The sequence below is a fragment of the Heptranchias perlo genome, chromosome 40 (assembly GCF_035084215.1).
Source record: "Heptranchias perlo isolate sHepPer1 chromosome 40, sHepPer1.hap1, whole genome shotgun sequence".
NCBI classification, from domain to species: domain Eukaryota; kingdom Metazoa; phylum Chordata; class Chondrichthyes; order Hexanchiformes; family Hexanchidae; genus Heptranchias; species Heptranchias perlo.
The window spans coordinates 18764625-18792354 of record NC_090364.1 but is presented as its reverse complement, the minus strand read 5'-3'; the positions used below and the strand labels follow the sequence as shown (position 1 = coordinate 18792354).

The window sequence follows — 27730 nt, the reverse complement described above, 5'->3', positions numbered from 1 at the left end:
AAGTGATTTAGCAAAAGTGGACTGGAAACAGCTACTCGAAGGTAAATCAGTGTCAGAGCAGGGGGAGACATTCAAAGGGGTGATTGAGGGGGTTCAGAGTAAACATGATCCCACAAAGAAAAAGGGAGGGGCTGCCAAATCTAGAACCCTCTGGATGTCAAGAAGCATTCAGGGTAAGATAAGGCAGAAGAAGAAAGCCTATGATAGACACCGGGAACTCAATACTACGGAAAGCTTCGAGGAGTTTACAAAGTGCAGGGGTGAAATTAAAAAGGAAATTAGGAAAGCAAAGAGAGGGCATGAAAAAATATTAGCAAGTAAAATCAAAGAAAACCCAAAGATGTTTTATAAATACCTAAAGAGCAAGAGGATAACTAAGGAAAGAGTAGGGCCTATTAGAGACCAAAAAGGTAACCTGTGTGTGGAGGTGGAAGATGTGGGTTTGGTTCTTAATGAATACTTTGTGTCTGTCTTCACAAAAGAGAGCGACGATGCAGAGATTGTAGTTAAGGAGGAGGAGTGTGAAATATTGGACGGGATAAACATAGTGAGAGAGGAAGTATTAAGGGGATTAGCATCTTTGAAGGTGGATAAATCACCAGGGCCGGATGAAATGTATCCCAGGCTGTTAAAAGAAGCCAGGGAGGAAATAGCAGAGGCTCTGACCATCATTTTCCAATCCTGCCTGGATACAGGCGTAGTGCCGGAGGATTGGAGGACTGCTAACGTTATACCGCTGTTTAAAAAGGGAGAAAGAGATAGACCGAGTAATTACAGGCCAGTCAGTCTAACCTCGGTGATGGGCAAATTATTGGAATCGATTCTGAGGGACAGGATAAATCATCATTTAGAAAGGCACGGGTTAATCAAGGACAGTCAGCACGGATTTGTTCAGGGAAGGTCGTGTCTGACTAACTTGATTGAATTTTTCAAGGAGGATCGATGAGGGTAGCGCAATTGATGTAGTCTACATGGATTTTAGCAAGGCGTTTGACAGGGTCCCACATGGTAGATTGGATCCAAAATTGGCTCAGTGGCAGGAAGCAAAGGGTAATGGTCGACAGGTGTTTTTGCGACTGGAAGGCTGTTTCTAGTGGGGTCCCGCAGGGCTCGGTACTCGGTCCTCTGCTTTTTGTGGTATGCATTAATGATTTGGACTTAAATGTAGGGGGCATGATTAAGAAATTTGCGGATGATGCACAGATAGGCCGTGTGGATGATAGTGAGGAGGAAAGCTGTAGACTGCAGGAAGATATCAATGGACTGGTCAGATGGGCAGAAAAGTGGCAAATGGAGTTCAATCCGGAGAAGTGTGAGATAATGCATTTGGGGAGGGCAAACAAGGCAAGGGAAAACACAATAAATGGGAGGATACTGAGAGGTGTAGAGGAAGAGAGGGACCTTGGAGTGCATGTCCACAGATCCCTGAAGGTAGCAGGATAAAACACTAATTTGGCCACAGCTTGAGTACTGTGTACAGTTCTGGTCATTACATCACAGGAAGGATGTGATTGCACTAGAGAGGATACAGAGGAGATTTACGAGGATGTTGCCAGGACTGGAGAATTTTTGCTATGATGACAGATTGGATAGGCTGGGGTTGTTTTCCTTGGAACAGAGGAGGCTGAGGGGAGATTTAATTGAGGAGTATAAAATTATGAGAGGCCTAGATAGAGTGGATAGGGAAGGACCTATTTCCCTTAGCAGAGGGGTCAATAACCAGGGGGCATAGATTTAAAGTGATTGGTAGAAGGATGAGAGCGGAAATGAGGAAAAATTTTTCCCCCAGAGGGTGGTGGGGGTCTGGAACTCACTGCCTGAAAGGGTGGGAGAGGCAGAAACCCTCAACTCATTTAAAAATACCTGGATGTGCTCCTGAAGAGCCGTGACCTACAGGGCTACGGACCAAGTGCTGGAAAGTGGGATTAGGCCGGGTGGCTCGTTTCTCAGCCGGCGCGGACACGATGGGCCGAATGGCCTCCTTCTGTGCCGTAAATTTTCTGTGATTCTAGTTCTTTACCCAATTAGGAACTTCCATTTAAACTGTCTCTTTTAAACCTAGCAAGATAGGTTCAGCTCTTGTGATTGGCGTTCCAATGATGAAGACGGTTGGGAGGTCGGGCCCCAGGACGAGTAGAATCAGCTATAACCAGTTGGAGCTCTGCTGACGTAGAGGTGGATCCGAATGCTGGCCGGAGTCCGGTCTAAAACCTTTTTCCAGTAAGGAGAAAACTTTTTTTTTGCAGCGGACATTTTTTTTTATTCGTTCATGGGATGTGGGCGTCACTGGCAAGGCCGGCATTTAATGCCCATCCCTAATACCCCCATGGCGGCCAGAGGTTCCTGAGCACCTGGGCAGGGGGTGCGCAACACCGCCAGGCTGACCGCAAGGACGGGTGAAGGAACCTGGCAACGGAACGTCTTTGTGTGGAACGTTCTTCTCGAAGCCTGTGGATTCGAGGCTGCGGCCAACATCTGCCTGTCGGACTTCCCGAGGAGCAGATACTTCGATGTGAGCTTCACGGATGCCGCAGGATTCCTAAAGATGCTCCAGGCCTTCAGTGAGAAGGGGAAGGAAGTGCCGTTGTCACAGGAGAAGGAACGGACGCTGACAGTCCACATGTTCAACCCACATCTGCCTGTCGTGGATGTGCTGACGTTCCTCAAGGGATAAATGGACGGAGTGGATCGGAGCATCGACATCACGGACATGTTCGGGATCTGGACCAGTGAGTATCCAGGCAACGTGAGGGGGGAAACACCACCTTCATCAAAGGAAGAGGTAAAACGCGACAGTGACCAGTGACACAGACAGCATGCTCCATCTCCAGGAACTCGGGAGCAGTGACACGGACAGCGAGATCCCCCAACTCCGGGACCTCGAGAGTAACACGACAGTCACGGCGAGTGAACCACCAGCGAAGGCCGAGGAGCTCACGGGCACATCACCCCACGAGACCCCACCGTCAAACCCTGAGCGTGAACGCTCCCCCAAAGGAGGACAGGCCTCGTACCTCAGTCAAGGACCCTCCAGCAGTTTGTGCACAGCACACAAATGCAGAATCTGGACCAAGGGATGGAAATGGAGGGTAACATGGAACCCGGACTGATTTGATTGTAGGACCTTAATGTTTGTCCTTTGTGTATTTTTAAAATGGCTTTGAAAATTGCATCCATAAACGTGCGTAGTATTAAATCGACCAGGTGATGTGTTGCGACCCTGAACTACCTGCCCAGGGTCAAGACACCTGTAGCGCTGTATTAATCAACGGGTGGGCACCAGGTCAGATCTGGAGTCAGGCAGGGCTGCCCTCTCAGGTTAAGGCCTCCCTGTGCACGGACGATGACATCATCTTTTGCTCCGATTAGCAGTCGGCCCACAGACTAATGGCATCTGTGACCAGTTTGAGCTGGCCTCGGGGGCCAGAGTGAGGCCATGTTCTTTGGCAGGTGGGAGACCCGATCCTTTGTCCCCTTCACCGACAGGGGTGCTGGGGATCTGGTTCGGGGGGGGGCCCCAGGCCTGCACCAAGAACTGGGGGAGCGGGTCACCAAGGCCAAACAGAAGCTTGGTATGTGGGGTGTGTGGGGCTCCATCTCCCTAACCGGCAGGAACCTGGTGATAAGGCGTGAGGTGCTCGCAGTGTTGTTCTACGTGGCCAATGTCTGGCCCAGTGCCCGCTGCGCTCCATCACAATCACCCGATCTATCTTCCAATTTGTCTGGAGGTCCAAAATGGACCACGTTTGCAGGGACACCGTGTACAAGACTCCAGACAAAGGTGGCGGGGGGGTGGGGGGGTGGGGTGAAGAGCGTCCCCAATGCCGCCCTGATCCTTTGAGTGTGGCTGCCTCAGGATGTGTGTAGAGCCCCAGTACACAAACACCAAGTGTCACTACGTGCTGAGTTTCTACCTGTCCACCACACTGAGACGGTTGGGTCTGGCCACGCTGGCCAAGCAGATGCAGGACGTGCCGTCCAGCTGGACCGTCCCCCACCACCTGTCCCAGGTGGAGAAGTTCCTGAGGAGGAACCCCTTCGAACACACGGCCGTCAGACAGTGGTCAACACGGAAGGTTCCGGGGGCCCTGTGGGGAAAGGAGAGGGTGGACCCGATCGGGCAGTTCCCCGACCAGACAGTCGATGCCATTTGGCAGAACGTCTCATCGCCGGAACTGACCAACAGGCACCAGGATGTAGCCTGGATGGTGGTGAGAAGGGCCCTCCCAGTGCGGTCCTTCCAACACGCACGGAATCTCAGCGCCCCCGTGAGCTGCCCTCGAGGCTGCGGTGGGGACGAGACCGTCGTCCATCTCCTGGTGGACTGTCCCTTCGGGCAGAGGGTGTGGAGAGAGATGTGTTGGTATCTGTCCTGGTTCATCCCCAACAGCTCGGTAACACAGGACGCTGAGCTCTACGGGTTGTTCCCCGGGACGCACACCGAGACAGATATCACCTGCTGCTGGAAGACCATCAACTCGGTGAAGGAGGCCCTTTGGTCCGCCCGAAACCTGCTGGTCTTCCAGCTGAAGGAGCTGCCCACGACCGAGTGTTGCCGACTGGCACACTCCAAGGTCCAGGAGTACGTGCTGCGGGACGCACTGAAGCGAGGTGCGGCCTACACAAAGGCTCTATGGGGAAAGGCCACCGTGTAAGGCCATCCCACCTGGTATTGTACAGAATGTATTAGGAGATCTGTACTGTGTTTTGAATTGTAATGACAGAATTGGAGTGTGTACAATCCGTATTGTATTGGTTTGAATTGTAATTGCGTAATTACATTGAACTGTGAGTACCCTTAAATTTTATGAAATAAAGTGTATTTTGAAATTAATAAAAGAGGGACAGGTCCGTAAAACGTTAATAACAGCCAATCACCAACTTAGTGAACAAACACTCCTCCCTCAACATTAGTTAATGTTTGAACCTGACGGCCCCCTGCAGCCCGCATTCGGCCATTCAGCCCACCCTGCCTGTACCTTCAGAAATGGTATACAATTAGCCCCCCTCCCATGCTCTTTCCCCTCCCCCTTCACTCGCTCTCCTCCCTTCTCTCCCTCGCTCCCTCGGATTGTCCTTTTATTACAAGCCCTTCACCAGCAGCACCAACTGATTCAACTTATCTATTTTTTAAACAGTTTTATGCAGGTTTATTTCTAATATGTTTTCATAATTTATTTCCTCAACAGCAGTAGAGACTCTCCAGCCTTTTCCCAACAGGCTCCCCTCCTGCTGGGCTCTGACTGCTGTCCCTGTCCTATGGAGATGCTCAGGACGTGTCTTCCGTTTTATACACTCCCGAGCAGAACATAACAATGGAAACAGAATGTTTTCCACTGCTAAATATTTAAACAGACAATACTCCACCCCCATCTCCTCTCCCTCCCCAAGTGCTGACTGATCTGCTTCCAGCATTTTCTGTTTTTGTTTCAGGTTTCCAGCAGAAGTTCAGTTGCCACCTAGGTGGCACTTCAGTGAATTTGTAAGGGAGTTCTCCTGGTGTCTTGGCCAGCATTCCTCCCTCAACCATTATCACTAAAAAAGATCATCTGGACATTTAGCTCATTGCTGTTTGTGGGATCTTGCTGTGTCCAAATAGGCTGCCATGTTTCTCACATTACAACAGTGTCTGTGAAGCGCTTTGGGACATCCTGAGGTCGTGAAAGGCGCTATAGAAATGCAAGTTCTTCATCCGCAGCTTTTTGTTTACATAAAGCAAGAGCTGCCCTTTACACAGACACGCAAAGCATGCAATGTCCTTTATCATTCTCTACTTTGTATTTATATCAACTCCACATCGGGCAGAAGCTCAGAAAAGAGCGAGGATGTACAGCAATGTGCAGGTTACCAGTGTGCCTGTGGGTAATATAATTCTAATGCTGTATTGAACAGTGTAGAGTCAATGGCACTGACAGATGATGGCTTCTCATAGAATGATACAGCAGGAGGAGGCCATTCAGCCCATCGTGCCTGTGCCAGCTCTTTGAAGGAGCTATCCAATTAATCCCACTCCCCTGCTCTTTCCCCTTGTCCTGCAAATTTTTCCTTTTCAAGTATTTATCCAATTCACTTTTGAAAATTTCAGGCAGTGCAGTCCAGATCATAACAACTCGCTGCATACATAAATTTCTCATCTTGCCTTTGGTTCTTTTGCTAACTATCTTAAATCTGTGTCTTCTGGTTACCAACACTCCTGCCAGTGGAAATAATTTATTCTATCAAAACACCTGGTAATTTTGAACACCTCTATTAAATCTCCTCTTAACCTTCTCTGTTCTAAGGAGAACAATCCCAGCTTCTCCAGTCTCTCCACATAACTGAAGTCCCTCAACCCTGGCACCATTCTAGTAAATCTCTTCTGCACCCTCTCCAAGGCCTTGACATCCTTCCAAAAGTGTGGTGCCCAGAATTGGATGAGAAGTCCTCCTGTTCAAGTGGAGGTAACAGATCCCCTGGCACTATTTAAGCTAAAGCCGAGAGTTCTGATGATCTGGGTAACATTCCTTCCTACACCAACACCATCAAAAACAGGTTAACTGGCCTTTCATTGATTTGATGTTTGTGGGATCTTGTGCAAATTGATTGCCACATTTGCCCACAAAACCGTTCAAAAGTAATTAATTGGCTGTTGTTACTTTTTAGGTTTTATGCTTGATATTCTACTTGGGTTCAGTGTCACTGGCCACTCCCATGAGTGGACATCAAGTCCCCTATGATTGGAGTGTGCCTTTACCTGCCAAATATCTAATTAAACAATGGTGAGACCCAGTGATTGAACAGAGGATCCTAACCGCTGTAAGCCAGCTACTGGAAAATACCATGTACATCACGGGACTCTCCTCATCTTCAGTAGGTGGTCTGATTATATGATCCATTAGACCAAGGCTCAGTATCTGAACCAACAGACCGTTTATTTTAAATAAAATAGATGAATGAACAGCGTACAGTGTAGTCTTTACAAACTCTGCTATCCTTCACAATACATATGTTAGAACAAGAAACTATTTTCTCTCTGAGCTATTTCTCTGCATACATCATACCTTGTATCAGCCGTGGCTCAGTTGGCAGCACTTTCGCCTCTGAGGCAGATGGTTGTGGGTTTAAGTCCCACTCTAGAGACCTGGGCACATAATCTAGGCTGACACTTCAGTGAAGTACTGAGGGAATGCTGCAGTATCAGAGATGCCGTCTCTCAGCTGGATGTAAAAGATCCCTTGAGACTATTCAAAGAAGAGGAGGGGAGTTCTCCCCAGTGTCCTGGGCCAACATTTAGCCCTCAACCAACATCACTAAAAAACAGATGATCTGATCACGTATCTCATTTGTGGGACCTTACTGTGTGCCTCCTACATTACAACGTGACTACACTTAAAAAGAAAAATTACTTATTGGCTGTAAAGCGATTTGGGATGTCCTGAGATTGTGAACGATACAATATAAATGCAAGACTTCCTTTCTTGAAAACCACCGCTCCCAGAGTAAAGTGGCACCATGGAGCCAAACTTGCACAGTCCCTGGGCTGGCTGTAGAAGCTGGATTCAAGTAAGTGTAGATGGACCCGGAATCGGAGACCCCTGGCCACGGACCTGTCTATCAGAATGGTCGGATATAATGGTCCAATCAGAAGCACCATGCCAGGATGTTTGATGCTTTCGGTGTGCTGATTTCACTGTCCCGTGAAAACACATCAGGACAAATGACATTATTAAACTACTTTCTTTAATTGCCATTCGGCTGTATTCAAACAGACAATGTTGGAGAAACATACCCGGAACCTTCTGTGGTTCAGAAGTTTAAAATCGAAAAGCATGACTTATTAATCAATATATTAACCTCACTATTATCTGACAGGAATCAGACTCAGAAACATATTGTGGGATGCATGGAACATTCTTTGATCCAGTCCTACTCAGGTCTCCTCCCTCACCTCTTTTTTTGGTACACTGATGGCTCTCACTCCAAACTGGAAAATTTCATCAACTCTGCTTCCAATTTCTACCCCTCCTTCTCTGACTCTTCCCTTCCTCGACTTCTCTATCTCCATTTCTGGGGATAGGCTGTCAACCAATATCTATTATAAGCCCACCGACTCCCACAGCTACCTTGATTAATCTTCCTCCATCCCCCGCTTCCTGTAAGGACTCTATTCCATTCTCTCAGTTTCTCTGTCGCATCTGTTCTGACGATGCCACCTTCCATTCCAGTGCTTCCGATATGTCTTCCTTTTTCCTCAACTGAGGATTCCCCTCCACGACAGGACCCTCGACCGTGTCCACCCCATTTGCCGCACTTCTGCCCCCACCCCTTCCCCTCCCTCCCAGAACATGCAGGTGCAGCAAGCAGTTAGAAAGGCAAGAGGATTTGAGTACAGGAGCAAGAATGTCTTACTGCAGTTATAAACAATTTTACAACACCAAGTTATAGTCCAGCAATTTTATTTTAAATTCACAAGCTTTCGGAGGCTACCCCCTTCCTCAGGTGAACGATGTGGAAATTTCCACATCGTTCCACATCGATTTCCACATCGTTCACCTGAGGAAGGGGGTAGCCTCCGAAAGCTTGTGAATTTAAAATAAAATTGCTGGACTATAACTTGGTGTTGTAAAATTGTTTACAATTGTCAACCCCAGTCCATCACCGGCATCTCCACATCATTACTGCAGTTATACAGGACAAAGGAGGAGCCATCGTCACACAGAACAGAACGGACTATTGCAAAGAAGCATACCGACAACTGGACAACCAGGAACACTACAGACGGTTACCCACAGACCCGACCAAAGAACACACCCATCAGCTCAACAAACTGATCAAGACCTTCGATCCAGACCTTCAAAACATCCTACGCACTCTCATCCCACGTACTCCCCGCGTGGGAGACTTCTACTGCCTCCCAAAGATACACAAAGCCAACACACCCGGACGTCCTATCGTATCAGGCAACGGAACCCTGTGTGAGAACCTCTCTGGATACATCGAGGGCATCCTGAAACCCATCGTGCAGGGAACCCCCAGCTTCTGTCGCGACACTACAGACTTTCTACAAAAACTCAGTACCCACGGACCTGTTGAACCAGGAACACTTCTCACCACGATGGACGTCTCGGCACTCTACACCAGTATCCCCCACGATGACGGCATCGCTGCGACAGCATCAATACTCAACACCAACAACAGCCAATCTCCAGACGCCATCCTACAACTCATCCGCTTCATCCTGGATCACAATGTCTTCACCTTCAATAACCAGTTCTTTAGCCAAACACACGGAACAGCCATGGGGACCAAATTCGCACCCCAATACACCAACATTTTCATGCACAAGTTCGAGCAGGACTTCTTCACTGCACAGGACCTCCAACCAACGCTATACACCAGATACATCGACGACATTTTCTTTCTATGGACCCACGGTGAGGAATCACTAAAGAGACTACACGATAACATCAACAAGTTCCATCCCACCATCAAGCTCACCATGGACTACTCCTCAGAATTAGTTTCTTTCTTGGACACACGAATCTCCATCAAAGACGGGCACCTCAGCACCTCACTCTACCGCAAGCCCACGGACAACCTCACGATGCTCCACTTTTCCAGCTTCCACCCTAACCACGTCAAAGAGGCCATCCCCTATGGACAGGCCCTGCGAATACACAGGGTCTGCTCAGACGAGGAGGAACGCGATGGACACCTACAGACGCTGAAAGATGCTCTCGTAAGAACGGGATATGATGCTCGACTCATCGATCGACAGTTTCGACGGGCCACAGCGAAAAATCGCATAGACCTCCTCAGAAGACTAACACGGGACGCAACCAACAGAGTACCCTTCGTCGTCCAGTACTTCCCCGGAGCGAAGAAACTACGCCATGTTCTCAGCAGCCTTCAACATGTCATCAATGATGACGAACACCTCGCTATGGCCATCCCCACGCCTCCACTACTCGCCATTAAACAGCCACCCAACCTCAAACAGACCATCGTTCGCAGCAAATTACCCAGCTTTCAGGAGAACAGCGTCCACGACACCACACAACCCTGCCACGGTAACCTCTGCAAGACATGCCAGATCATCGACACAGATACCACCATCACACGAGAGGACACCACCCACCAGGTGCACAGTTCATACTCCTGTGACTCGGCCAACGTTGTCTACCTCATACGTTGCAGGAAAGGATGCCCCAGAGCATGGTACATTGGCGAGACCATGCAGACGCTGCGACAACGGATGAACGGACACCGCGCAACAATCGCCAAACAGGAGGGTTCTCTCCCTGTCGGGGAACACTTCAGCACTCAAGGACATTCAGCCACCGACCTTCGGGTAAGCATACTCCAAGGCGGCCTTCGAGACACACGACAATGCAAAATCGTCGAGCAGAAATTGATAGCCAAGTTCCGCAACCATGAGGACGGCCTCAACCGGGATCTTGGGTTCATGTCACACTACACGTAACCCCACCAGCGAACAAATGTTATCTGTTTTTAATATAACGGGTCATTGACTGTCTTCCCTCTCTCTCTCTCTTTTTTTTGGGGGGTTTGTATATGCGGTGGCCTTTTAGGTGACACCTTTCTGTCTGCTCACTGTGATTGCCTTGGCAACGGGCAGTAATCACCAGGCATTATTCTGTGATTTACAAATGCGAAGGATTCGAAAATTTCATTTCCACACCATTCACCAGAGGAAGGAGGAAGCCTCCGAAAGCTTGTGAAATTTAAAATAAATTTGTTGGACTATAACTTGGTGTTGTAAAATTGTTTAGAATTGCAGTTATACAGGGCCTTGGTGAGACCACACCTGGAGTATTGTGTGCAGTTTTGGTCTCCTTACCCAAGAAAGGATATACTTGCCATAGAGGGAATGCAGCAAAGGTTCACCAGACTGATTCCTGGGATAGCAGGACTGTCATACGAGGAGAGATTGGGTCGACTCGGCCTGTATTCACTTGAGTTTAGAAGAATGAGAGGGGATCTCATTGAAACATAAAATTCTGACAGGGCTAGACAAACTGGATGCAGGGAGGGATGTTTCCCCTGGCTGTGGGGTTCAGAACAAGGAGTCACAGTCTCAGGATACGGGGTAGGACATTTAGGACTGAGATGAGGAGAAATTTCTTCACTCAGAGGGTGGTGAACCTGTGGAATTCTCTACCACAGAAGGCTGTGGAGGCCAAGTCCCTGAATATATTTAAGGAGGAGCTAGATAGATTTCTAGGCATCAAGGGGTATGGGGAGAGAGCGGGAATATGGTTTTGAGATTGAGGATCAGCCATGATCATATTGAATGGTGGAGCAGACTCAAAGGACCTGATGGCCTACTCTTGCTCCTACTTTCTATGTAACCAAGATAAGGTCCCCCTTGTCCACACCTTCCACCCCACCAACCTCCACATTCAACGGATCATCCTTCACCATTTCTGCCACCTCCAAACACACCTTCCCTCCCCTTTCAGTATTCTTAAGGGACCGTTCCCTCGGTGATACCCTGGTCCACTCTTCCATCACCCCCAACACCCGCTCTCCTTTCCACAGCACCTTCCCGTGCAAACGCATGAGATGCAACACCTGCCCCTTTCACCTCCTCCCTTCCCACCGTCCAGGGCCCCAACCACTCCTTCCAGGTGAAACAGTGATTTATTTGTACTTCTTTCAAGTTAGTATACTGTATTCGCTGCTCACGATGCGGTCTCCTCTACATTGGGGAGACCAAACGCAGACTGGGTGATCGCTTTGCTGAACACCTCCGCTCTGTCCGCAACCGTGACCCTGACCTTCTGGTCACTTGCCATTTTAATTCCCCGTCCCGCTCCCACTCTGACCTCGGCCTCTTACATTCCACTGAAGCTCAACGGAAGCTCGAGGAACAGCCCCTCATCTCTCGATTAGGCACTTTACAACCTTCCAGACCCAACATTGATTTATAACTTCAGATCAGAACCACTTGCTCCCATTTTTTCGGACAGCAGGTGCTAGTAATGGTTCTGCTGTTGCCATTTCCTCCAGGCTCATCTTTTGTTTCTTTCTCCACAGATGCTGCCTGACTTGCTGAGTATTTCCAGCATTTTCTGTTTTTATTTCAGAAACATATCCATTGATTTTCACCTGTGGAAATGCATAAAGGGATACTTGACCATATTAACTCTTTATTAACCCACATAAAAGGTTAGCTACAGCACACAGAGAAGCACAATTGCGTAATTACGTTTAAGCCTTGGTATGTTGATAATTAAGTTAGCTGAGCAGGTGCTTAGTACCATCTGGCCCCCCCTAGCAGATAAGGGTATTGCTGACTACAAAAATATAATGAGAATACAGTTTCTTGAAAGGCCATGTGGCCTTGAGACTGACTTCAGCCCTACTGATAACCAGGACAGAAATGTGGGGAGGATGAGAATGCTCAGGCCTACGCGCCAAAGTAATAAAGGGCCATGGACGTTCGGGGGGGCAGGCTCACTACTTGATTGACCAACTCCCTGAGCCAATAAAGAATGTACGTGTACACCCATATTCCGTGACAGGTGGGCGTTGTTACTGAGCTGTATAAACGTGAGCTGTTTCTTGAACTCAGCGAAGATGTGTCCTCAACCACTGTCTTGAGGTGCTCTTCCACTTGTACAAGTAAAATAATAAATTCTCTCTTGTCCTACTTTTGTTTGGGTGTTAATGCATTGTATAGAATAAGTAATATTAAGTTTCGACACACCCGATCCAACTGGGAATGTGCATTTTTTGCACCTTACAAAAATAGCTCCTAGAAACTACAACTGACATTGTCATAATAAGAACATAAGAAATAGGAGCAGGAGTAGGCTACACGGTCCCTCGAGCCTGCTCCGCCATTCAATCAGATCATGGCCGATCTTCAACCTCAACTCCACTTTCCCGCCCGATCCCCATCTCCCTTGAATCCCTTAAATTCAAAAAAATCTATCGATCTCAGCCTTGAATATCCTCAACGACTGAGCATCCGCAGCCCTCTGGGTAGAGAATTCCAAAGATTCACAACCCTTTGAGTGAAGAAATTCCTCCTCATCTCAGTCTTAAATGGCCGACCCCTTATCCTGAGACTGTGCCCTCTGGTTCTAGACTCTCCAGGCAGGGGAAACAACCTCTCAGCATCTACCCTGTCAAGGCCCCTCAGAATCTTGTATGTTTCAATGAGTATTTTCAAGGCTTAGATCAATAGATTTTTGAAATTTAAGGTGACCAAGGGATATGGGGATTGGGCGGGAAAGTGGAATTGAGGTCGAAGATCAGCCATGATCTGATTGAATGGTGGAGCAGGCTCGAGGGGCCGTGTGGTACCGGTAATAAGGAATTCAAATCAATAATTTAACACTGGCAAAATTACATTTTTATCAGAGCTACGAATTGCTTCAGGATGCCCCGTGAATGCAACAAGGCGCACTGTAAATACGAGTTCTTCCTTTCATTGCTCAGCAACGTGATTGAACTCGGAGACCTGGAGCAGCGAAGGCGGGAAATTTTCAGGATAAATTCGGTGGGATCGAAAAAAGAAAATCAAGGAGTGATGTCACAGGACAGCAGGTAGGTGATTGGCTGGCTACTATTACTGTTTTTCTTCTCTCCAAGTTAGGGCAGTGGGTTTAACGAAGAGCTTAAATCAATAACTTAAACTAGACAAATTAATTAGTTAATAAAACTAAGAATAGCAAGAAATTAAAAATTCTAATAAAGTAAATAAATAAATTCTGGTTCGACAAGCGATGGCGGTGCAGGTGGTGCTGTAACTGCAGTGTGTGGGAGTTTGTGGAGACCAGTGAGATCCCGAGGAACCACACCTGCAGTAAATGTCTGCAACTCGAGGAACTTCGGCTCAGAGTTGTTGAGCTGGAGTCTGAGCTGCAGACATTGCATCAGGGAGGGGAGAGTTACCTGGACACTTTGATCCAGGAGGCAGTCACACTCCTTAGACTAGGGAGTAGTTTAGATTCATTCAGTGGTCAGGGACAGAAGGATGTGACTGGGAGTCAGGCAGTTATGGGGACCCAGGATGCAGTGATGGGGGAGCCTCAACCTTTGACCTTGTCCGACAGGTACGAGGTACTTGCTTCCTGTATGGATGAGAGCAAAGACTGCAGGGAGGATGGGTAAGCTGCCCAGGCACTGGTACAGGGGGCCATTCAAGTGGGGGGGAGTAAAAAGGGATGTGGTAGTGGTAGGGGATAGTATCGTCAGGGGGATAGACACTGCTCCCTGCAGCCACGACCGGGAGTCCCGAAGGCTGTGCTGCCTGCCCAGTGCCAGGGTTAAGGACATCTCCTCACAGCTGGAGAAGAACTCGGAGCATGAGGGGGAGGATCCAGTTGTCGTGGTCCACGTATGAACCAATGACAAAGGTAGAACTAGGAATGGGGTTCTACTGAGAGAGTTTGAGGAGCTCGGGTCTAAATTAATAAGCAGAACCTCAAAAGGTAATAATCTCTGGATTATTACCTGAGTCACACGCAAATTGGCATCGGGACAAACAGATCAGAGAGTTAAATGTGTGGCTGAAAGAGTGGTGTGGGGAGACAGGGGTTTCAATTCATGGGGCACTGGCACCAGTACTGGGGAAAGAGGGAGCTGTTCCACTGGGACGGGCTCCAGGCTGGGACCAGCGTCCTGGAGAATCGAATAATTAGGGGCGGTAGATAGGGCTTTAAACTAAAAAGGGAGGGAGGGGTCAGGTGAGGGGAAATCTGGAAATCCAATGAGAAAAATCAAGGCAACAGAGCAGTGTCGTGATTTGGGTACAGATAAGCAGAGTGTGGCAGGAAGGGACAGAGAGTTTACCAATAATAGAGCATCAACAAGTAAGGTCAAAGCGGGAAAAAATGGTAGAAAGTCAAAATTAAAGGCTCTTTATCTTAACAAGATAGATGAATTAGTTGCACAAATAGAGATAAATTGGTTTGATCTCGTAGCCATTACAGAGACATGGTTGCAAAGTGACCAAAATTGGGAACTAAATATTGCAGGGTACATGACGTTTAGAAAAGACAGGGAGAATGGAAAAGGAGGGGGTGTAGCCCTAATAATAAAGGATGACATAAGGGCAGTGGTGAGAAAGGATCTTGGCTCAGAAGATCAGGAAGTAGAAACAGTCTGGGTGGAAAAAAGATATAACAAGGGGCTGAAAACACTGGTCGGAGTAATTCATAGGCCCCCTAATAATAGCTATACCGTTGGACAAAGTATTGAGCATGAAAAAATAGGTACAAATTACAAAGGTAATGCAGTAATCATGGGGGACTTAATCGTCATATACATTGGGCAAATTGGTAAAGGTAACTTAGAGGATGAGTTCAAGGAATGCATTCGAGACTGTTTCTTAGAGCAGTATGTCATCGACCCAACCAGGGAACAGGCTACATTAGACCTTGTATTGTGTAATGTCACAGGGTTATTTAGTAATCTCACAGTAAAGGATCCTCTGGGGAAGAGTGATCATAATATGATAGAATTTCACATCAAGTTTGAGAGTGAAGTACTTAAGTCCGAAACTAGAGTCCTAAACTTAAATAAAGCCAATTACATAGGTATGAGGGGCAAGTTGGCTAAGGTAGATTGGGAAAACACGATTTCCCTTTCATAAAACCATGTTGACTCTGCCTAATCATATTATGATGTTCTAAGTGCCTTGTTACCACTTCCTTAATAATGGATTCCAGCATTTTTCCACGACTGATGTCGGGCTAACTGGCCTGTAGTTCCCCGTTTGCTCTCTTCCTCCTTTCTTGTATAGCGGGGTTATATTTGCTCCCTTCCAATCCGCTGGGACCATTCTAGAACGTAGGGAATTTTGGAAGATCATAACCAATGCATCCACTATCTCTGCAGCGACTTCTTTTAGAACCCTCGGATGTAGGCCATCAGGTCCAGGGGATTTATCAGCTTTTAATCCCATTAGTTTCTCCAGTACTTTTTCTCTGCTGATATTAATTACTTTAAGTTCCTCACTCTCATTAGCCCCTTAGTTCCCCACTATTTCTGGTATGCTTTTTCTCTCTTCTACTATGAAGACAGATACAAAGCTGTGAGGAGGACACAAAGGGATATAGACAGGTTAAGTAAATGGGCAAGAAGGTGGCAGATGGAGTATAATGTGGGGAACTGTGAGGTTATTCACTTTGATAGGAAGAATAGAAAAACGGAATATTGTTTTAAATGGTGAGAAACTATTAAATGTTGGTGTCCAGAGAGACTTGGGTGTCCTGGTGCAAGGAACACAAAAAGTTAGCATGCAGGTACAGAAGGCAATTAGGAAAACAAATGGAATGTTGGCCTTTATTGCAAGGGGGTTGGAGTACAAGAGTAGGGAAGTCTTACTACAATTGTACAGAGCTTTGGTGAGACCTCACCTGGAGTACTGCGTACAGTTTTAGTCTCCTTATCTAAGGATGGATATACTTGCCTTAGAGGCGATGCAACGAAGGTTCACCAGATTAATTCCTGGGATGAGAGGGTTGTCCTATGAGGAGAGATTGAGTAGAATGGGTCTATACTGTCTGGAGTTTAGAAGAATGAGAGGTGATCTCATTGAAACATATAAGATTCTTGACAGGGTAGATGCTGAGAGGTTGTTTCCCCTGGCTGGAGAGTCTAGAACTAGGGGGCATTGTCGCAGGATAAGGGGTCGGCCATTTAAGACTGAGATGAGGAGGAATTTCTTCACTCAGAGAGTTGTTCATCTTTGGAATTCTCTACCCCAGAGGGCTGTGGATGCTGGGTCGTTAAATATATTTAAGGCTGAGATAGATAGACTTTTGGACTCTAGGGGAATCAAGGGAGATGGGGATTGGGCAGGAAAGTGGAGTTGAGGTTGAAGATCAGCCATGATCTTATCCAATGGCGGAGCAGGCTCGAGGGGCCGAATGGCCTACTCCTGCTCCTATTTCTTATGTTCTTATGAATGAGGCCTTTTAGACAAAAGTCAGATGCTAATCCAGTGCAGCATGGCCCTTGCTCTGGGTTATCACCTGAAGAGTTAGACTGCAGTGTATTAGTAACTAGTGCCATGTAACAGACCCTGCCCTCAGGAGCACAGTGTTTTCGGCTCGGATCACCTGCGTCCAGAGAGGAGCAATGACATTAGCTATCGGCCATTTAGAGCATCTGATTTGAATAAATGTTGAATGGTTTAGGATTTTAATTTTCCATTCTGTGAACCAAAGAAAATCATTAGGAACATAGGAACAGAAGTAGGCCATTCAGCCCATCGAGCCATTCAATTAGATCATGGCTGATCTGTAACTTAACTCCATCTACCCGCCTTGGTTCCGTATCCCTTAATACCCTTGCTTAACAAAAATCCATCAATCTCAGTTTTGAAATTTTCAATTGACCCCCAGCCTCAACAGCTTTTTAAAGGATTTCCACTACCCTTTGTGTGAAGAAATTCTTCCTGACATCACCCCTGAACGGCCTAGCTCTAATTTTAAGGTTATGCCCCCTTGTTCTGGACTCTCCCACCAACATCTACCCTCATTGTACTCAAGCAACTTCCCAGCAGTTTGCTCAGATTCTACATTTTATCCCATTTACAATTAACCTGCCTGTGTGATGTCGATTACTTCAACAACCCAGCACCCTCCAGTTAGTAAACAAGTAATCATCTTTACATCTCCATTCAAAACAGGAATTAATTTTACATCATCACCGTTAATATTTCCTTTTAACATACTGTTAAACTGGTTATTTACTGGCCACGCACCAGCTGTACTGGTGGATAGGGAAGTGTTGCCTTGTTGCTCTATTGTCCCGGGTGGGTATTCCCCTCTCTCTCTAACCAGTGCCGGGCACAGCCTGCCCACGTTCCGCCCTCAAAGTTTCGGGGTGACGTCCGTCCTGAGGAACTTGCCGATAATTCCAGCAACTTGCTCCGGCTCATTCAAGTGGACATGGTGGTTTCCCTCAACTATCTCCAATCGGAACTGTGGAAAATGAAGAGAGATGTGAGGAGAGTGAGGATGGGAGAGTCTCTCACACACACACACACAGGGATAGAGGGAGGGAAGAGTGAGAGAGTTACACACAGTAATGCACAGGGATAGTTACCTTGAGCTGTGTGGAGAGAGTAAGGACAATGCTTTATCAAGTTGTGGTTTTTAAAGGAGCCATTAACAGTGTGTCTGATATCAGAAATGGTGTCACAGTGAGTGTTACAGTGAGTGGGGAGCAGTTGGTATATTTTATCACTAAGTGTCCGTGCACAGAAATCTGACACAGAGAAAAAACCCAACTATCTATAGAAGCTATGAGCAAAACAAGTATCCGTGTCCATTCCAATAAGGAGGGACAACAGGGGCTGGTCTCTCCAATATTCTTGAGTGCTGTTTGAAGACAGTACCTCAATATTTGGACCCTTTTCGAGTTCCATAACTTGTGGCATTCTCTGTTTTTATTTCTTGATTTCTGTAACTTAACCCAAAGGGGAAAGATTAAAATAATGGAAAAAAATATGGAAGTCCTGATATAAGATCCGCCCTGTAACGGTGTGTCGATCTGAGTCTCACCCTCTTAAATGGTGCCTCTTTGAGATGTGCCCTATTTCAAAGAGGTCCTGATGGAGCGACTCCTGTTTTTAAAGGGACCTAATAGAGAGCGATCTCTTTCAAACCCAGATCTGAGACACCTCCTTTACCTGCTCTGAAAGAGTCCGGTATCCCTCCAGTAAGAGACTAAATGGCGGCTGATCAGGATTCCACCGGTCTTCCCTCAACAGTCCATCCTTAGCGCTGAAACAAACAACAGTGTCAGTGGCACCTTCTGATCAGGCTGCAGATCTGGTGAAAACAAGGGGCGAAGAACTGCCCCCCTCACTTTGCATGGACCAGCACATCTGTCTGGACACGTGCAGAGGAGGCACAAATACTTATTGCTGCTCCAGCATCTATCAACGACAACACATTACGTTCTGAACACCAGGGACAGGTCCTACAGAGTGGGGGGAGGAGGGGGAAGTTGTGACCAATCTTCCCTCCCCAAGGGGCTGACTCATGCTGGGGTACAGCTTCACACAGCCCCTCCAGTGCCCCATCCAAGTGGCCATTCTTCATGCATGATCCTGCACAGTGATTGTCTGCAGGCTATTGAACACTGAGGACCATCACAGCCCAGCACAATCCCACTCCATCGGATGCCCACAAAAGCACTTCCCTGCAGGGTAGGGTTCAGGTACCGGAACCTTGCATGGTTTTGCCCTGCCCCAGTGAAAGGGCACAGAGGTTAATTGTGCCCTGCCCAAGATCAGCTACCTCAGTACAGACCAGGAGCTCAACCTGAAGCCTTCCTGGTCTCAGTACTGTCCCACTGCACATGGAGCATTCACAGGGGGGTGGGGGGGCACAGGGAGGGGAGCCCTGATAAATAGAAACATACTCCTGACCCGACCTGCTGATCAGAACCTATCATGTTTCAGTTTGATGCTCTCCTGGCCGGCCTCCCACCTTGCATCCTCCGGAAACTTGAGCTCATCCAAAACTCTGCTGCCTGTATCCTAACTCGCACCAAGTCCCGTTCACCCATCACCCCCTGTGCTCGCTGACCTACATTGGCTCCTGGTCCGGGAACGCCTCGATTTAAAAACTCTCATCCTTGTTTTCAAATCCCTCCATGGCCTTGCCCCCTCCCTATCTCCGTAACCTCCTCCAGCCCTACAACCCTCCGAGATCTCTGCGCTCCTCCAGTTCTGGCCTCTTGTATATTCCTGATTTTAATCGCTCCACCATTGGTGGCCGTGCCTTCAGTTGCCTAGGTCCTAAGCTCTGGAATTCTCTCCCTAAACCTCTCCGCCTCTCCCTCCTCCTTTAAGATGCTCCTTAAAATCTACTTTTGACCAAGCTTTTGGTCACCTGTCCTAATATCTCCTTATGTGGCACAGTGTCAAATTTTGTCTGATAATCGCTCCTGTGAATTCTTTGGGATGTTTTACATTGAAGGGGAGGTGTTGTTGATAAAGTTCGCTGTGTGGTTGGTTCAGTGTTGTGCTACACTGGATCTATAAAGGGCTGTGGGCTCACACCAGCGATTGCACGAGATCTGATGGTCACCAGGTCACCGGGGAAGTGGCTGATGAGGCCAAGTGCTTTAGTAGCGGGAAGGGATAGTGACCCCGAATCCTCTCATGTCTATGAAGTTAGATCACAGATCAGCCATGATCTTATCAAATGGCGGAGCAGGCTCGCGGGGCTGAATGGCCTACTCCTGATCCTATGGCATATTGGCAAGCAAAATCAAGGAAAACCCAAAGATGTTTTATAAATACATAAAGAGCAAGAGGATAACTAAGGAAATAGTAGGGACTATTAGAGATCAAAAAGGTAAACTATATGTGGAGGTGGAAGATGTGGGTTTGGTTCTTAATGAATATTTTACGTCTGTCTTCACAAAAGAGAGGGACGATGCAGAGATTGTAGTTAAGGAGGAGGAGTGTGAAATATTGGATGGGATAAACATAGTGAGAGAGGAAGTATTGAGGGGATTAGCATTTTGAAAGTAGATAAATCAGCAGGGCCGGATGAAATGTATCCCAGGCTGTTAAAAGAAACCAGGGAGAAAATAGCGGAGGCTCTGACCATCATTTTCCAATCCTCACTGGATACAAGCACGGTGCCAGAGGATTGGAGGACTGCTAACATTGTACTGTTTAAAAAGGGCGAAGGTAATTACAGGCCAGTCAGTCTAACCCGGTGGTGGGCAAGTTATTGAAATCAATTCTGAGGGACAGTATTAATCATCATTTAGAAAGGCACGGAGTAATCAAGGACAGTCAACATGGATTTGTTCAGGGAAGGTCATGTCTGACTAACTTGGTCGAATTTTTTGAGGAGGTAACAAGGAGGGTCGAGGAGGGTAGTGCATTTGATCTAGTTTAACAAGGCTTTTGACAAGGTTCCACATGGCAGACTGGTCAAAAAAGTAAAAGTCCATGGGATCCAAGGGAAAGTGGCAAGTTGGATCCAAAATTGGCTCAGTGGCAGGAAGCAAAGGGTAATGGTTGACGGGTGTTTTTGTGACTGGAAGGCTGTTTCCAGTGAGGTTCCACAGGGCTCAGTACTAGGTCCCTTGCTTTTTGTGGTATATATTAATGATTTGGACTTAAATGTAGGGGGCATGATTAAGAAGTTTGCAGATGATACAAAAATTGGCCGTGTGGTTGATAGTGAGGAGGAAAGCTGTAGACATCAATGGACTGGTCAGGTGGGCAGAAAAGTGGCAAATGGAATTCAATCCGGAGATGTGTGAGGTAATGCATTTGGGGAGGGCAAACAAGGCAAGGGAATACACAATAAATGGGAGGATACTGAGAGGTGTAGAGAAAGTGAGGGACTTTGTAGTCCATGTCCACAGATCCCTGAAGGTAGCAGGACAGGTAGATAAGGTGGTTAAGAAGGCATACGGGATACTTTCCTTTATTAGCCGAGGCACAGAATATAAGAGCAGAGAGGTTACTGCGTACAGTTCTGGTCACCACATTACAGGAAGGATGTAATTGCATTAGAGAGGGTACAGAGGAGATTTACGAGGATGTTGTCAGGACTGGAGAATTTTAGCTATAAGGAAAGATTGGATAGGCTGGGGTTGTTTTCTTTGGAACAGAGGAGGCTGAGGGGAGATTTAATTGAGGTGTACAAAATTATGAAGGGCCTAGATAGAGTGGATAGGAAGGACCTATTTCTCAATAGCCAGGGAGCATAGATTTGAAGTGACTGGCAGAAGGATTAGAGGGGAGCTGAGGAATTTTTTTTTAAACATAGAGGGTGGTGGGGGTCTGGAATTCTCCTCCTGAAAGGGTGGTAGAGGCAGAAACCCTCATCACATTTAAAAATACTTGGATATGCACATGAAGGCACGGAAACGATGGGCCTCCTTCGTAATTTTTTAATGGTTCTATGCTTTGGGTTACATCCCACTTCCTCAGCAAGCTCCTGAAATCCTCAGTGTTGAAATCAAGAATCAGTGCACACTTACTCTGTCCAGACTGCAACACTAACTCTCAACCTTCCTCACCCTTTCCTTCCTCTGACAAACTACAAACCGTTAAAACCAAACTCGGCATCGTTCAGCCTCTATTTTGATTTACCTCACCTCCCAAGTGTCATGGTGTCCTGCAGTTTAGGCCTTGGCCTTTGACCTTCATCACTCACCTCCCAAGTGTCAAGTTTCTCGTGTCAACTGTGGCTCAGTGGTAGCACTCTCGCCTCTGAGTCAGAAGGTCGTGGGTTCAAGCTTCCAAGCCAGGGACACGAGCACATAATCCAGGCTAACACTTCAGTGTAGTACCGAGGGAGTGCTGCACTGCCAAAGGTGCCGTCTTTCGGATGAAATGTTAAACCAAGGCCCTCTCTGCCCTTTCAGGTGGACGTAAAAGATCCCATGGCACTATTGGAAGAAGAGCAGGGGAGTTCTCCCTGGTGTCCTGGCCAACATTTATCCCTCAACCACCATCACTAAAACAAATTATCTGGTCGTTACCACATTTCTGTTTGTGGGACCTTGCTGTGCACAAATTGGCTGTCGTGTTTCTTAAATTATAACAGTGACTAGACTCCAAAAAATTACTTTATTGACTGTAAAGCGCTTTGGGACACCCTGAGGTTGTGAAAGGCACTATATAAATGCAAGTTTTTTAAAGTGTTATGGTGTCCTGCAGTTTGGGCCTTGGACCTTCACCTTCATCCGTCATTTAATAAAAAGCTACCGGATGTATTCAGAGTACTGTCCACTCCTGTCAAGAACACGGGGTTCATCCACTCAGTCCCTCTCTCCCAGCCAATAACGATAACATAGAAAACAGTCAAGGGTGTTATAGACGGGCAATATACTTACAAAATAAGGAGCACGGCTGCTGTTATTTTCTTCTGAAACTCTAGACACTGGTCGATGGTGATCCTCACAGGAGTGAACTTGGTGAGATTTAACAAACAAAACACAATGTGGAGCAGTTAAATTCTGGTTTTACTGACTGTTCTTTCCCGTTCCGATCTGGTGAGTCTGTTTTTCAACAGGGGTTCACAGCCCCGATGGACGTGTACGAATGAGGGTGTTAAAGATAGATGAGGGATGATGTTAGGTGGCCCAGCACACTTTGCAGGCCTGCCGGCGCCTACCATTCCCCCTCTCGACCTTCTCCTGATGTTTGGCAGGCTGCCGGGTAAGGTCAAATTAAGGCAAAGCAATGGAGGAAATTCACACATCCCTTGGTCCCAGTTACAGGAGGGAGGGGGGGGGGTGCAGTTCATCTGCCTACACTGGATAGTCTGCAATACATTGGAAGGGCAGAAGAACTAAGAGGAATATCACTCCCTTATCTAAGAAAGGTAGGAGGGATAAATTTGGAAATTATAGCCTATTAGTCCAACGTCAGTTGTGGGGAAGTTACAAGAATCTGTCCTCGGCCTCTTACACTGTTCCAATGAAGCTCAACGTAAGCTTGAGGAACATAGGAACAGGAGTAGGCCATTCAGCCCCTCGTGCCTGCTCCGCCATTTGATAAGATCATGGCTGATCTGTGATCTAACTCCATATATCTGCCTTTGGCCCATATCCCTTAATACCTTTGGTTGCCAAAAAGCTATTTATCTCAGATTTAAATTTTGAACAGCACCTCAACTTTCGTTTAGGCACTTTACAACCTTCCAGACTCAACACTGATTTCAATAACTTCAGATCATAACCACCACTCCCATTTTTTCAGACAGCAGGTGCTGGTAATGGTTCTGCTGCTGCCATTTACAGCTCCTCCTGATCAATCTTTTGTTTTTTACCCTATCACAGATCTTCTCTTTTGTTATTTCCTCCCCTCCCCTCTTCCCCACTCTGAACTTGCTTAAAATCTTTAACTCTTAACATCTTCCAGTTCTGACGAACGGTCTTCGACCTGAACCGTTAACTCTGTTTCTTTCTCCACAGACGCTGCCTCCCTTTGAGCATTTGCAGCATTTTCGGTTTTTATTTCAGATTTCCAGCATCCGCAGTTTTTGCTTCTGATTTAGTGTTTAATTCACGGCCACTTCTCCTCCAGGAATGCCCACCTTGAAGAAGTTCTGCTCTTCTCTCTGAAGGGATTTCTGTTTGTCTCTTTTATCTTGTTCACTTTCATTGATTTCCGTTTCCCTTCTCGTGTTTGATCAGGTTTCTTCTAAAACTCGCTTTCACAGCCACATCTCTTTCCTCAGCAACTGTCTCCAGCTCCGACTTATTCCACGTGGATTCCAACTTAAATTCCACCCACCCATCGGATCTACCCGTGATTACAGATATCTCCCTGATATTCAGCGTTCCTCGAACCACTGCTCTCGCAGCTTTCCGAGATCCACGCTCAGTGCCACGAGCCGCCACATGCTCACTCTCCACCTCTCTCTCCAGCAGCACCGACCCACTCTATTTCACAGCTGTCCTGGTCCGCAGTTCCATTTTATCCTTCGCCTCATCCGGCGCTTTAACAAAAAACGTTTTTTCTTTCTTTCAGGTGTCAAGGACCGCAAGCTGCAACAAGTCTTAGATACCAACACCCCTCCTGACCCTTCTGCCCCAACCCTCCCTCCAATCTCACCCTTTGTCGGGTTTGCACCATTCCCTCTGACTTTCCCCTCTCTGACCCCGAACGATCAGTCCTCAGCAAAGGCCTCAGCTTCATCCCCTTATGCCCGCAGCTCAATGAATTTCGAGCTTGACACAATGCTGAGCTCTTCTTCTGTCACCTTCGCGCCCTCCTCTTTGGCCAGGAGTCTTCCCCCCCGCACAGCGGACTCTTTCTCCCGTCTACAGAATTCTTGTTCTACCTGGGACCCCTCCCTCTGGCCTCTTACCTTCTCTTGGTTTTTTCGTTATGAACTGCTGGCCGTCTCAATCTCTCTACTCCCCTCACTCACTCTATCCTACCTCCCTCTGAACTCGCAGCACTCCGTTCTCTCAGGTCCAACCCTGACATTGTCATTAAACCTGCTGACAAGGGCGGCGCTGTTGTTGTGCGGCGAACAGACCTCTACCTTGTGAAGGCTGAATGCCAACTCTCCGACACCTCCTCCTACCTTTCCCAAGGACCATGACCTCACTGCCGAACATCAAGCCATAGTTTCCTAGCCCGTCACTGACCTCATCTCCTCTGGAGATCTTCCCCCCATGGCCTCCACCCTCAGTCTCCCAACCCCGCACACTCCACTTCTACCTCCTTCCCAAGATTCACAAACAGGAGACCCATCGTTTCAGCCTGTTCTTGCCCCATGGAACTTACTTCCTCCTATCTTGACTCTATTTTTTCTCCCGTTGTCCGGTCTCTTCCGACCTACATTCCCGACTCTTCTGACGCCCTCCGGCACTTTAACAGTTTCCAGTTCCCCGGCCCTAACCGTCTCCTTTTCACCATGGCCGTCCAGTCCCTGTAGACCTCCATCCCCCACCAGGACGGCCTGCGGACCCTCCGCCTCTTCCTTGAACGGAGGCCCAACCAGACCCCTCCTCCGCCCGGCTGAACATGTTCTTACGTTGAACAATTTCTCCTTTGACTCCACTCACTTCCTCCAAATAAAAGGTGTCGCTATGGGAACCCGTATGGGTCCCAGCTATGCCTGCCTTTTCGTGGGATACGTGGAACATTCCTTGTTCCAGTCCTACTCAGGCCCCCTCCCTCATCTCTATTTCCGGTACACTGATGATTGTATCGGTGCCGTTTCCTGCTCTCACCCTGAACTAGAAAATTTAATCAACTTTGCCTCCAATTTCCACCCCTCCCTCACCTTCACATGGTCCATCTCCGACTCTTCCCTTCCCTTCCTTGACTTCTTTATCTCCATTTCGGGGGATAGGCTGTCCACCAATATCTATTATAAGCCCACCGACTCCCACAGTTACCCTGATTACACTTCCTCCACCCCACTTCCTATAAGGACTCTATTCCATTCTCCCAGTTTCACCGTCTGTGTTGCATCTGTTCTGACGATGCCTCCTTCCACACCAGTGCTTCCGATATGTCTTCCTTTCTCCTCAACCAAAGATGCCCCTCCACTGTAGTTGACAGGGCCCTCAACCGTGTCCGTCTTATTTCCCGCACTTCTGCCCTCACCCCTTCCCCTCCCTCCCAGAACCATGATAGGGTCCCTCTCATCCTCACCTTCCACCCCACCAGCCTCCACATTCAACGTATCCTCTGCCATTTCCACCACCTCCAGCGTGATCCCATCACCATACACATCATCCCCTCCCCTCCCCTTTCAGCATTCCGAAGGGAACGCTCCCTCCATGACACCCTGGTCCACTCCACCATCACCCCCAACACTGCTCTGCTCCCCACGGCACCTTCCCATGCGAGCGCAGGAGATGCAACACCTGCCCCTTCACCTCCTCCCTCCCCACTGTCCAGGGCCCCAAACACTCCTTCCAGGTGAAACAGCAGTTTGCTGGTACTTCTTTCAATTTAATATACTGTATTCGCTGCTCACAATGTGGCCTCCTCTACACTGGGGAGACCAAACACAGACTGGGTGATCACTTAGCTGAACACCTCAGCTCTGTCCGCAAGCGTGACCCTGACCTACCGGTCACTTGCCATTTTAACTCGCACTCCCACTCCGCCTCTTACACTGTTCCAATGAAGCTCAACGGAAGCTCGAGGAACAGCACCTCATCTCTCGTTTAGGCACTTTACAACTTTCCGGACTCAACACTGATTTCAATAACTTCAGATCATAAACACTTCTCTCATTTTTTCGGTCAACAAGTGCAGGTAATGGTTCTGCTATCATTTACAGCTACTCCTGACCAATCTTTTGTTTCTTAACCTGTCCCATTCCCACCCTCCCTGCCTCGCACCCTCATCCCTTTTGTCATTTAATCACTTTTGCCCTCCACCCTATCACAGACCTTCCCTTTTGTTCTTTCCTCCTCTCCCTCCATCCCTTTCCCTCGCTTTGAACTTGCTTAAAAACTTTAACTCTTTTAACATCCTCCAGTTCTGACGAGAGGTCTTCGACCTGAAACGTTAACTCTGTTTCTTTCTCCACAGATGCTGCCTGACTTGCTGAGCATTTCCAGCATTTTCTGTTTTTACACTAGAATCTGTTATTAGGGACAGAGTGACTGAGCATTTGGACAAATATGAGCTGATCAGTGAGCCAGCATGGATGTGTAAAGGGTAAGTCATGTCTAACGAACCTCGTTGAATTTTTTGAGGAGGTAACTAACGTAGTAGATAAGGGAGTGTCGATGGATGTTATTTATATGGACTTCCAGAAGGCATTCGATAAGGTTCCACATAAGAGACTGTTAACAAAAATGAGAGCACATGGAATTGGAGGCAACCTATTGGCTTGGATGGGGAATTGGTTCGGAGGTAGGAGACACAGAGTAGGGACAATGGGTATTTACTCCAATTGGCAGGATGTGACCAGTGTCCCCCAGGGATCTGTACTGGGGCCTCAGCTTTTCACTATATTTATAAATGAATTGGATGAAGGAATAGAGAGCCTTATATCTAAGTTTGCTAACAACACTATGTTAGGAGGCACAGTAAATAGTGTAGTTGGGAGCAGAAAGTTGTAAAGGGACATTGATAGATTGAGTGAGTGGGAAAAACTGTGGCAGATGGAGTTCAATGTGGGGAGGTGTGATTTCATCCACTTTGGACCTAAGAAAGATAGATCAGAGTATTTTCTAAATAGTGAGAAGCTGGGAACTGTGGAGGAGCAGAGAGATTTAGGGGTCCAAGTACAGAAATCAC

The 27730-nt window shown here is 47.5% G+C and overlaps 1 protein-coding gene across 1 annotated transcript in view; it reads right to left on the bottom strand.

Annotated features, from left to right (window-relative positions):
• Positions 1-12925: 12925 nt before the first annotated feature.
• The window catches only part of serhl (serine hydrolase like), a 77722-nt gene continuing 62917 nt past the window's right edge, over positions 12926-27730 (bottom strand). Inside the window, exons 11-13 of the mRNA XM_067974720.1 lie at positions 22843-22919; positions 18656-18749; positions 12926-17945 (exon numbers count right to left, since the gene is read on the bottom strand). Of these exons, the coding sequence (XP_067830821.1) occupies positions 17835-17945; positions 18656-18749; positions 22843-22919 (282 nt within the window). The 3' untranslated portion in view covers positions 12926-17834. The remainder of the gene's footprint in view (positions 17946-18655; positions 18750-22842; positions 22920-27730) is intronic.